Genomic DNA, 12,210 nt, shown 5'->3' with positions numbered 1-12,210 from the left:
TGTCCTGAGATCAGGGAAATTAAGTGGACCTCACAGTAATAATTTTGCTTGCTAATAGCCATGTGGATATTTAACATTAGCAGTGACATTGTTTCATAAATGAATTTTATTTTTCTTTCATTCAGATCTATTCTTACATACAGCCGAATTGGAGGTCGAGTCAAGACGCTCACATTCTGCCAAGGCTCCCACTATTTAGCCATAGCATCTGATAATGGTGCTGTCCAGCTTCTTGGAATTGAGGCTTCTAAGCTGCCCAAGTCTCCTAAAATCCATCCTTTACAAAGCAGGTATCTATCTTTTGTCTTTTTTAAACATTGTATTTAGTGCACTACAGTACCTTAACTCTCCTTTCTACCCTGCAATGTAGTTGGGATCAACTGAGGGCCTCTTACATTGCACTTCTTTTTTTAAGCCCATAAAATAAATAAATAAAATTTAAAAAATGTGCTTCCAGCTCAAAACTGTCACATGTGTTAGTCTCAGAAGATGATACCTATGTATCTTACCTTCTGCAAACTTGTCAAGAGGTCAAAGGGGCAGCTTTGAACTTGCAGCTCATCCCAGTCTAGAATTTGTCTGAATAACCTAAAATTACCAGTTATATCTTCTGTCTCAGTTACTAAAAACACAACTCTGCCTGATTTTGAGAATGTGAGTGTTCTTCATTAAGGAAAACTCAAATGTCAGCATTCCGTGACTTGGCATTAAAATCTCTGAAGTTGAGGGGGACATGGAGAAGAGCATTTAGACAGATGATTTGCTTTTCATTTTAAAACAAAATAGCAGTGGTTCTATTTAAGAATTTTCTTCATTTTTTATAAATTGTGGTTGCTTGCAGATTAAATGCATACAAGGTAAGATATTTAAAGACAAAGCAGAACAATTTTTGACCAATATGTGTTACACACTGAAGATTTCAAAGACATGTTATGCTTTAAGAATCTACAGTCTAGTGGGAGAAATAGACAAGTGAACAGACAATTTCAGTGCAATGTGGTAATTTTTACATGGATAACAGGAGCCAGCTTGAAAGGGAAGACAACAGGTAAGACCAGGTGTGAGTTAGCCAGGTGAAGCAAGGTGGTTAGGAAGGCCCAGGTGGAGGTGGTGGACCCCATAGAAGAAAGCAAAATGAGGAGTTGTTTAGTGGATGATAAGCCATGGCCATTAGGTAGCTTAAGGCAGAAAGAGATATTTGTTGGGTCACCTGGGCTTTTTGTTTTGTTTTGTTTTGCTTTTGCATTTAAAAAGGTTTTCCGCACATTCACTGAACAGATTTAAGCTACTTTTTTCCAGGACATATTCTTTATGGCCTTTAATAACAAATACCTGCCCATTTTTAAGAAAATCTGTTTCAGCAGATGATGCCTGTCTAGTAACAAATCTATTGAGTTTCATGTAAATTATTTAATAACTTGGCATAGTGCACTATGTGATGACTGAGCCCAGAGGCCACACACACAGACAGACATGCACATTCAGTGCACGGTTGTCTCTCAGCCAACGGCACTTTTCACTGTAAATGTTACTCTCTTAAAGCAAACGTTAACTACCTCGATAAGGAGACTGGCAGGATGTTTAGCTTTTACTCTGCCTCACAGTGAGTGCTTCAAAGAAACCTTGCCATAAGGTCATAAGTCTTTGATTGTTTTGGTTATATCAACTGTTGTCATAGATAGCTCTTACTAATTAGAATTTGTGGAAGGAACCATTTTACATTTTACTTTGCAGTTGGATTTTTCATCACTCCTCAATAGGAAGATATGGTCCAAATTATAATATTTAAATTGTTTATCCAAGAGTTAGCAGACTACAGCTTGCAGTATGGTCCATAAAATAAGAATGATATTTGCATTTTTAAAGGGTTGAAAAAATAAAAATAATATTCAACAGGAATGTATGTGATTCACAAAGCCTAAAATATTTACAATCTGACTTCTTATAGATGATGTTTGCTGACCTCTGATCTACAAGATAAAACCAAAACTGCCTGTATGAATGCATGATATGTATGAATCAAGGAGACTGGCTAATGTTTTATGTGTTCTTTTTAGTTTTAAAAATGCCTCAGCTTGAAAAAAACTAGTACACTTATATAGTGGAATAATAATCTGCATTATAAAGGAATGAATTATTGACTCATGCAACAACATTGATGAATCTTAAATGCATTTTGCTAATTAACCCACTTAACTGTATACCACAAAAAGTGAATTTTAACATATGTAAAATTTAAAAAGTTAACTAGGATGTAAGGGGAAAGATGGAATGCAGTCTATGACAAATTAATCTGTTTTACAAGTGAATCACATAATCATATTGAAGGGCATGGCGAATAAAGGAGTAACTTTGGAAAACAGTTTTTAAATTTGATACTGGGAGGCTAATGACACAACTCAACTCAAACATTGTATTCTAGTTCGTTGTTTTTCACAGGGTTAACAACTTCATTTTAAGTTTCAGGTTTAACAAATCTGAAACTACCCTTCGTTTGTGTACTCAGGTTGAACAAACAAGTAAATATATTGTAGTTATGGGAGCCAGGTTTGTCACTGTTAGAGAAAGGTATTACAGATGAATGAACTCTGGTGCTGCATAGGAGTTGGAGATTATCAGTATGGACTAATGATATTTGTATATGCATAGGCATAAATATATACATGTATAGAAACACACGAACAGATACAGAAATATAGATGTGTCCACATGTCTGAAGTAGTATACATAATATATCTTCTAGCTCTGGCCATTGAGAGGAACTAGAAGCAGGCACACTGCCAGAGCAGTGAACACATAGGGCCTAGATTTTTGTTTCTAAATACATTGTTCAATAAAAGGAACTAGTACTTCTAGAACTGGTTGATTCCAGGTGTGTGCGGCAGGGAAAATAAAACATAAGCCTGGAGCATCTTGTGGTGTCACAAAATTAGAAAGTATTTAAAAAAGTACATTGAAAGGGCACAAGAGCTAACTTGAAAGAGCTTCCAATGGGCAAAGTTGGAACAACTTGGGCAACAAAATAAATAATTGTAGTATTGGATTGTAACTCAAAGAATAAAATAAATATCTGTGAATCCATACTGATATAAATAAGTGAATAAATAAGTTTCTGGGGAAGAAGTGACAACTTACAGAAGAATCCCAGTCAACTAATGCAGAAGGACTGAGGGAAACAAAAAGTCACCATTAGCTCACCACAGGCATGCTCCCTCAAATGGATGCTAAAATTAGTGGGCCAAAGTTAAAGCAGAAACAGAATTTTTGCATTGTCTCAAAGTATTTTTGCCAAATATTGAGTAATTATAAAGGGAAAAAATGTTTTACAATGGAGAATCCTAGCAGACACTAGCTTAATTCAGATGATTCAAGTTAACATCATAAGTGATTCAGGTTAAACATTTCTAATCTGAAAATCCAAAATTCTCCAAAAACTAGAAGTTTTTGAATGCTAATTTGATGTCACAAGTGAAAAATTCCACACCTGACTTCATGGGACAGGTTGCAGTTAAAACTTTGTTTCCTGCACAAAAGTATTTTGTACAAAATTGCCATCAGGCTATGTGTATAAGGTATATATGAAACAAATGAATTTCATGTTTAGACTTGGGTCCCATTCCCAAGATACCTCATTATGTTATTTCATCTTAAAAACAAAACAAAACAAAAACCAAAATCTGAAACAGTTGTGGTTGCAAGCATTTTGGCTAAGTGATAATTAACCTGCACATGCTAACATCAGGTCCTCCCTCAAATGATGCACTGAGAAGGGCACATCACTTCTGTGGTATCTTCCCCAATAAGGCATAATTTCAGGATAATAATGAGAAAATGTCAGACAAACCCAAATTGAGGAACATTCTCAAAAATAACCAGTAGTCTTCAAAAATATCAAGGTCCTGAAAGACTGAGGAACTGTCACAGATTGGAAGAAATTTAATATTGCCCTGTATTATCCTGCATTGGATCCTGGAATAGTAAAAGGACACTAGTGGGAAAACTGGTAAAATAAGAATACGTTCTGTACTCTAATTACTAGTATTATACCAAGGTTAATTTCTTAGTTTTGATAAATGTTCTATGGTTATATAAGTTATTTACCTAAGGGGAAGCTTGAGTGAATGATATACAAGAACTCTACTATTTTTGCAATTCTTCTCTACATCTGGAATTTTTTTTAATGTATCAGCTTTCATTTGCTTGATGGAGTCACATAGCTCTTGTTTCTTGACTATGGATAGGATATAAAGTCATCTTAAAGGGAGACTAGTGCTGTGTTTTCAGTGACTGGAAACGTCTGTGCTTTGTGTATTTCTCTAGAATTCTAGATCAGAAGGAGGATGGTTGTGTTGTGGATATGCACCACTTCAACTCTGGGGCACAATCTGTTCTTGCCTATGCCACTGTGAATGGCTCTCTGGTTGGCTGGGACCTTAGGTCTTCAAGCAATGCGTGGACTTTAAAGCATGATTTAAAGTCGGGCCTCATCACTTCCTTTGCTGTGGACATCCACCAATGCTGGCTCTGCATCGGTAAGCTGACTTTCAAGTCATTGACTGGGTTTTGAATGCCACTAATGCCTGCAATTGCTGTCTTGTGAAAGCAGTTTTTTCCACTTTGTTCATTGGTAATTTTTCCCATCTCTTCTTTTCATAGTCATGTTAAAATAACTTGCAATTTTATTTTTTTCATTAAAAAACAGGTTTGAAAGGGTGAAATCAGTATCCTAAGGCATAAAAGTCTCCTCATTGTCCTTGTCTTAAATGAGCCTCCTTACTTTATAATCATTAAGTGATCAGATTTGCTGGCATTCTCTTACTCTGCCAGTGAAGCAGCAGACTTGACTTAAGGAAAATAACGTCTGAGTTTGGGCAGACATGGTTTAAATTCCAGTAGCTTTAGGCAGGTTGTTTAACTCCTCTGAGGTTCAGCTATCTCCATCTTCAAATGGGGCTAATCCTTTCAAGGGCAGCTTTGAGGAGTTAATGAAGTAAAAGGATCTGTCACAGTGCGTGGTGTTGAGAGAAGAGCTAAGCAATGGTTTCTTTCTTTATTATTTGCCTTGTCTCCAAAGGCTAAAGATGAACCAAGTGATCTAGCTTGCTTAAGCAGGATTTTAGAAAATGTATTGTTTCATGATATTCCATTTTATAGATAACAATTTGTGTATCCCTCTGTCCCTCAGTTGATGGATAGCTGAGTTGTTTCTAGTGTTTGGCTTTTCGGAGTCAACCTGCTGTAAATATTTGCAAACAAGTCTTTGTAAGGACATATATTTCCATTAATCTCAGGCATATATATACCCAAGAATGGGATTGCTGCTTTTGTAAAATTTAATTTTTAATTGACAAACAATTGTATATATTTATGGGGTACAGTGTGACGTTTTGATACATGTATTAATTGCAGGATGATTAAATCAAACTAACAAATCTATCACCTTACATACGTATTTGCTATGAAAACATTTACAATTTACTCTTTTGGCAACTTTGAAATATACACTGTATTATAGTCACCATTCTGTGCAGTAGATCACTAAAGCAAAAGCTTATTCCTCCTAACTGAAACTTTGTACTCTTTGATCAGCATTTCCCATTTTCCTATCTGCCCCTTTCTTCCTTTAAGTTTCATGTTTTTCCCTCATGGTGTTTTGAACCTGCCGCTTGAGAAACTACCACATCTTATTCTTTTCTAGTTGGCATGCTAATTCAGAGGAATTATCTTCTGTGCTTGAATTTCGGTTTTCTAGATTCCCTAACTTACATTTGTTACTGTTAAGTGTGTGCCCTTTGTTTTATTACTTTTTATATGTTTATATGGAATGCATTTTTTTTTTTTTTTGCCTTTTGTGTGAATAAACTGTAGAGGAACAGAAAGATGTAATATACCTGTCTATAGAATGTTTAAGAGGGAAGGGCAAATGGAAACAATTGAAATCTGATGATAGATACAAAGCTGCTGCTACTTTGGGATTGGTAAAGTGATCATTGAATACCAGTAAAACATCTTTGGGTATTTAAGGCAATCTGGACATTTTGACATACCAAATTCATTTTGTATCTTCTCAATAGCTTCTGTTTTTGTGGGTGCCTTTGGCAGTTAATAACAATGTCAGCAACTAATAAATTATTCATTTTCAATTTACCTTATTAGTAGTAGCATTATGATAAGCACTTTATATCTGTTATTTAACAACCAAAGGGGTACTGTTTGAAACTGGTGAGACAGCTTCATGAGAACAAAACTTTTTTTTAAGTAATGAAGGTATTTTTCAAATAAATTCATAAAAAGCTAATTCTATTTGTATAAATGCAGCTTGATGTACTTTGATCATTAGATGGTAATCTTTTTGTGCTTTTTCTCTTTAAGGTACAAGCAGTGGTACCATGGCTTGTTGGGACATGAGGTTCCAATTGCCAATTTCAAGTCACTGTCATCCTTCCAGGGCTCGAATCAGGCGCCTCTCAATGCACCCTCTGTATCAGTCCTGGGTGATTGCAGGTAAGATGGAGGGCTGGCTTTCATGTGTTGGGAGATTTTCTTGGAAAGTACATAATAACCTGCTGCCAAAACTCACATTTTTAGTTTCATTTTACATGTGAACTGAATGCTTGATTCTCTTCTAATTATGGAGGTTGCCACTACTGATACCTCACTGTCATCTAATATTTATTATGTTCAAAAATGATCTCATCAGTCACCATCATTATTCTCCATTCTTAACTGTCCACCACCATCTCCTATCCTTTTTTCTTCTCCTGTGTCCCCTAGTTTTGTTACAGCTGCCACCATCTTCTTAGAGAGCTTAGAAACCTTGACTCGTCCTTCTCTGTTGCAATTTCTTGTTGCTCTGCTTCCTTTGTGTTGCTTGAAAGCTTCCCTTCCCTTCCCTCATTAGGCACTGAAATTTTCTTGTATGGCTCCTGGGTGTGACACTTGGGCAATTCTTGAAACTGATTTTCCTCATCTTTAATATGTAGTTAAAAATACTTGCTTTGTAGAGTTATAGGGAATTGAGATAAAACATGCAAAGTACATACTCTACCACACAATTAATGGTTGGTAAATAATAGCTTTTATTATTCTTACGTTTTCCCTCAGCCCTCTTGCCTCTAGGCTCTTTGTGGTCCCTTCTTGTACATATAGTCCATCGCATACACTGCTGCTATCAAAGTCACCATGTTGCCAAGTTCTGTGGTTATTGTGAGCCCTTTTCTTATTTGACTTACCATTTGAACAGTTGATTTCTATTGTTTTCAGATGCTTTCCTTACCTGGTTTCAAAGACATTTCTCTTGATTCTACAACTTCTTGATCTACTGGTTCCTTCTCATCTTCCTGGCATTTAATTTGTGGCCTGCCTCAGGACCCAGTCTTTGGTCTCAACCACTTTTCCTACACTGGCTGTGTGTGTGATCTCATGCAATCTCATGCTTTAACTATTATTCAGACTCATATCTATTTTTCTTAAGATGTCTAATAGGCATTTTGTAAACTCATCATGTCTAACTAAACTGAACGCTTGATTTCCTCTCTACTAAGTGTCTCCACCACTGCCTCCTATCCCGCTCTTCCTATGGTGTTCTCTCAGTAAATGGCAGCTGGGTGCTCAGAAGCCTGGAATTATCCTCGCCTGTTCTTTTTCTCATCCCACTTCCAGTCCATTAGCCAGTCCTGTAAGTTCTATTTGAAAGTATATCCAGAATTTGATCACTCTTTACTACCTCCATCACTATCTCCCTAGTCCAAACCACTATAGTCTCTTTTCCCTATTAATGTAATAGCTTCACAGCCTGCTTCTGTCTGTACTTCTTAAGACCATTTTGTTTCTTCTGCTCAGTACCTTCCCATTGGCTTCTTGGTCCAAAAGACTTTATGGGACCTGCCTTCTGGCCACCTCCCTGACCTTTATCAGTCAGAATTCTAACAGGAAACAGTAGCACACTCAAGGTAGGATAATTTAAGAATTTATTTTCAAATAAAATTGTTTACAAAGGTTTGGGTGTCGGGGTATTACAAAAGATAGCACAGTAATATGGGCTGGTAACAGCAGAGTAGCAGTAGAAGGCTTGAGGGGAGGAGGGCATGGTTACTGAATTTGGAAAGGAATAGAGAAGGCCACCTTGAAAGGAGCAGTGACTTTGAGATGAGGGATATAACCAGCCTGATGTGAATGACTTGACTTTCTTCCCTCTCTCCCTTTGATCTCCTGCTGCGGTTTCCCGTAGGCATATATTAGTTTCCTATTACACCACAACTTATTTTTTTTTAATAATTCTAGAGGCCAGAAGTCTGAAATGGGTTTTGTGGACCAAAATCAAGGTAGCAGCAGACCTGTATTCCCTCTGGAGGCACTAGGGGAACATCTATTTCCTTGCCTTTTCCTGCTTCTAGAACTAAATTCCTTGGCTAATGGCTCCTTCTTTCATCTTCAGAGCCAGCAACATGGCATCTTGTTTCGTTGTTACGTTGCTTTCTGTTCTTGCTGCCAAATCTGCCTCCCTCGTCTAAGATTTGTGATTGCATGTGGGGCCCCCTGAGTAATCCAGAATAATCCGTCTCAAGGTCCTTAATTTCATCACATCTGCAAAGTCACTTTGCCATATAAGGTGCCATTCACAGGTTCCAGGGGATAGGACTTGGATACTTTTGGGGCCATTACTTAGCCTATCACAGGCTGGCAAACCCAGCCAGAGGGGGTACAGGAGCTTGTTGATGTGGTTCATTTAGGCCAGATTTAGAGCAGCAAATGGAAAGTGACCAGCACTACTGCCCTTTCTCCTACTTATCTCCCATTCTCAGTCTGTTCCTGCCACACTGACTTGTTCTTTCAACTAAGCACATGCCTGCTTCAGAAGGGCCTTTGCATTTTTGTCTATTGTCCCCACTAGAATGGAAGTTCCATGAAACTGGGAATTTTTCTGCTTTGCCATCTTTTCTTCAGTGCCTAGCGCAATGACTAGCCCATAGTAAAAATATTTACTGGCTCAATAAATATTAATAAGTGAATAAAGCCTCTTATATTGTCTCTCCCCCTGAAAGAAAGAGATTTGTCTTTCTCTCAGGACTGCAATTTGTTTTGTTGTAATCTTCCCCAACTCTTTTTGTCTGAGTCTAGATTCTGGCCTTTGTCTCTTTTAGCTGTTCAGGGCAACAATGAAGTGTCCATGTGGGACATGGAGACTGGTGACAGAAGATTTACTCTCTGGGCCAGCAGTGCACCACCACTTTCTGAATTACAGGTTTGACTTCAGTTTTTACAGTTTTTACTGTAAAGGATGATATTATTCCCTACATCCTAAGTACTTTCAGGCATTTAATCAAACCTAGTATCTGTTGGGCTTTTGGGTTATGTTTAAATTTGGGTTTTTAATAACATCAAGTATCATGTGGCCATTGCTACATGAGTGTTTCCTTGCTAGTGTTCTGCATTAGTGGGTAAATAAGTTGCTAGCCCATAAAGCTTGTGATGTCTCTTTGGAACCCCAGTGAGATCTAGCTTAATTAGGAAAAGCCCAGATTGAGGTAGATAGGGCATACATAACTGGTCTCTCATTTCTTCAGGTAACCAGGTGCTCGTAAAGCTACTGACAGTTAACTTGCCTCTAGAAATAGCACCATCATTTATGGAATACACGGATGTCTTTTATTTGACTCCACATTTATTTCTTTTAAGTCTTCTCCTCATAGCGTCCATGGTATCTACTGTAGTCCTGCAGATGGAAATCCTGTCCTGCTAACAGCTGGCTCAGATATGAAAATAAGGTACACGATCTCAACAAATACTTAAAGAATAAAATGGATACTTTTACAAGATGTTATTACAGATACTGATGGCACTGTAATGTTTAAAATCATCTTATAAGGACAACTGTTAATACTTTATTTGTAACCAATGGTATGCTGTTCTATAAAAACCTCTTTTTCTAATGCAAAAGAAAAACAATGCATTGATGAAGATAAGCCAATGATTATTAGTTCCTCTCATTGTCCTGTAAAGGTTGTCATTTATTTCCTCTTCCCTAGGTTTTGGGACTTGGCCTACCCAGAAAGGTCCTATGTTGTTGCAGGAAGTACTAGTTCCCCATCTGTGTCCTACTACAGGAAAATAATTGAAGGCACTGAAGTTGTCCAGGTACTGTAGTCTTTTCATTCAACTTTTGTAAGCACAAACATGGGTTTTGTAAACAGAATTAAAATAAATGACGTGACCAAGGAGTACTTTGAATTTAGGAAATTTATTTTTTCTTGAATTAAAAAAATTAACTTTTATTAAGGTAAAATAAGCATAAAGAAAGTGCATATAAGTAATAGCTCAAATGACCAGTATGTACTTTATAACATCGTAAGGAAGCACTTTTATTATCCTCTTACAAATGAAAAAGGCACAGTGAGGTTAAGTAACTTGTTCAAGGTCACACAGCTAGTAAACAGAAAGCTGGGATTCAAACCTGGCTTTGGGACTGTAAAGTTTGTATTCTTGACTCAGGCAGAAACTTCAAGTGAGAGAATATACCCTTAGTACCTGGGCCAAAGTAGGTGTTCCATAAATAAAAGTGTGCTTCCTTCATGACAAATATTAATGAGCTTTAGAAGTGCTAGAACATCTGCTATGTATTTTTTATATTCTGGTCATGTATACCTTTTTTTTGTTTGTTTGTTTGTTTGTTTGTTTTTTGAGACGGAGTCTCGCTCTGTCGCCCAGGCTGGAGTGCAGTGGCACGATCTCTGCTCACTGCAACCTCTGCCTCCTGGGTTCAAGCGATTCTCCTGCCTCAGCCTCCTAAGGAGCTGGGACTACAGGTGTGTGCCACCACACCTGGCTAAGTTTTGTATTTTTAGTAGAGACGGGGTTTCATCATGTTGGCCAGGATGGTCTCGATCTCCTGACCTTGTGACTTGGGAGACCTTGGCCTCCCAAAGTGCTGGGATTATAGGTGTGACCCGACGTGCCTGGCTATACCTCTTTTGATTGTATTCTATCCCTTTTTTCTTTTGATGTTGGCAAAAGTTAATATGCACAGAATATTGACCTAAAATAAGTTTTCCATATCTGTAAGTGGCTACTCATGAAATCCAATGACTAGGACCCTGGAATGTCATTTTTGGCTCTTCTACTCCTTTTGCTCAGTGTATTTGTGAAAGCATGACTACTTTACAAAAGGTGTTAACTTAAATACAACAGTATCTCAGAAGCAAAGACTATTGACGAGAGGAAGAATATGGTACAGACTTTTAACTTCTGGCTTGCTCCCTGACAGGAAATTCAGAATAAGCAGAAAGTAGGACCAAGTGATGACACCCCTCGAAGGGGCCCAGAGTCCCTGCCCGTGGGACATCACGACATCATCACTGATGTCGCCACATTCCAGACAACACAGGGCTTCATTGTAACTGCTTCTAGAGATGGGATTGTGAAGGTGTGGAAATAAAAACCTACTGATTTGTATAAATTGTAATAAAGTTATAAATATACTACTATAACTCAAAAGGCATTTCTAGAGAACAGATTCATTTGCTTAATTTTCAAAATTATGTCTCTATATTACTGTTTCATGACTGACTAAATGATACCCAAAATGGTTAAGATGTACTTAACTAGTTTACTTATGCATCTCTTTGCAAGAATCAGCCAGCCAACAATGTCTGGGATTTTTATTGTATATGTTATAGAGGTGAGAAATATAAAATATGAAAATGAATGTTTATTTTGTATTGAAAAAGATGGTTGAAAAGATGGTTGTAAGCTATTATAGGTATAAACACATTTTTGCTATTAAAAATGCTATTCAAAGCAGTTAAACTGTATTCGTGCATCCTAAGTGTTTGTGTTTTTGGTGGTGTTTTTAAATGGTAAATTTAAGCAGAGGAATAATCTCTCCAGCAGCATTTGTTCTAAGGTGAAGAAATGGACTCGATGTCACAAGGAATCAGTGACAGAACCAGGCGTTAGGTCCAAATCTCTGGACTCTAAATATTGTGCTCTTTCTGCTCTTTCTTGTGTGTTTTACAGTCTGCCTTATTAGTTATTTAACATTATAGAATTGATTTCCTGCATATTAGTTATACAAGTATGCCTCCTCTTGGCCATCATTATTTTTTATGGGCTGTACCATAAATTCTGACACTTGGCCCAACAGGTTGCTTTTATCCAGTATAGACTATTGAATGCATGAAAAAGAAAAATAAAGTTAAAAGTACACCAAAA

The 12,210-nt window shown here is 37.3% G+C and overlaps 1 protein-coding gene across 3 annotated transcripts in view; it reads left to right on the top strand.

Moving 5' to 3' along the window:
* PIK3R4 (phosphoinositide-3-kinase regulatory subunit 4) overlaps positions 1-11,810 on the top strand; it is a 73,738-nt gene extending 61,928 nt beyond the window's left edge. For all 3 annotated transcript variants that reach the window (XM_077991440.1, XM_077991441.1, XM_015132206.3), the window contains 7 exons: positions 126-290; positions 4,321-4,532; positions 6,373-6,504; positions 9,144-9,244; positions 9,679-9,767; positions 10,029-10,137; positions 11,264-11,810. In XM_077991440.1, the coding sequence (XP_077847566.1) occupies positions 126-290; positions 4,321-4,532; positions 6,373-6,504; positions 9,144-9,244; positions 9,679-9,767; positions 10,029-10,137; positions 11,264-11,434 (979 nt within the window). In that variant the 3' untranslated portion in view covers positions 11,435-11,810. The remainder of the gene's footprint in view (positions 1-125; positions 291-4,320; positions 4,533-6,372; positions 6,505-9,143; positions 9,245-9,678; positions 9,768-10,028; positions 10,138-11,263) is intronic.
* The last annotated feature ends 400 nt before the right edge of the window (positions 11,811-12,210 follow it).

The sequence above is a fragment of the Macaca mulatta genome, chromosome 2 (genome assembly GCF_049350105.2).
Source record: "Macaca mulatta isolate MMU2019108-1 chromosome 2, T2T-MMU8v2.0, whole genome shotgun sequence".
Lineage (NCBI taxonomy): Eukaryota > Metazoa > Chordata > Mammalia > Primates > Cercopithecidae > Macaca > Macaca mulatta.
The sequence above is the reverse complement of the archived record's forward strand: the minus strand, read 5'-3'. Positions and strand labels throughout refer to the sequence as shown.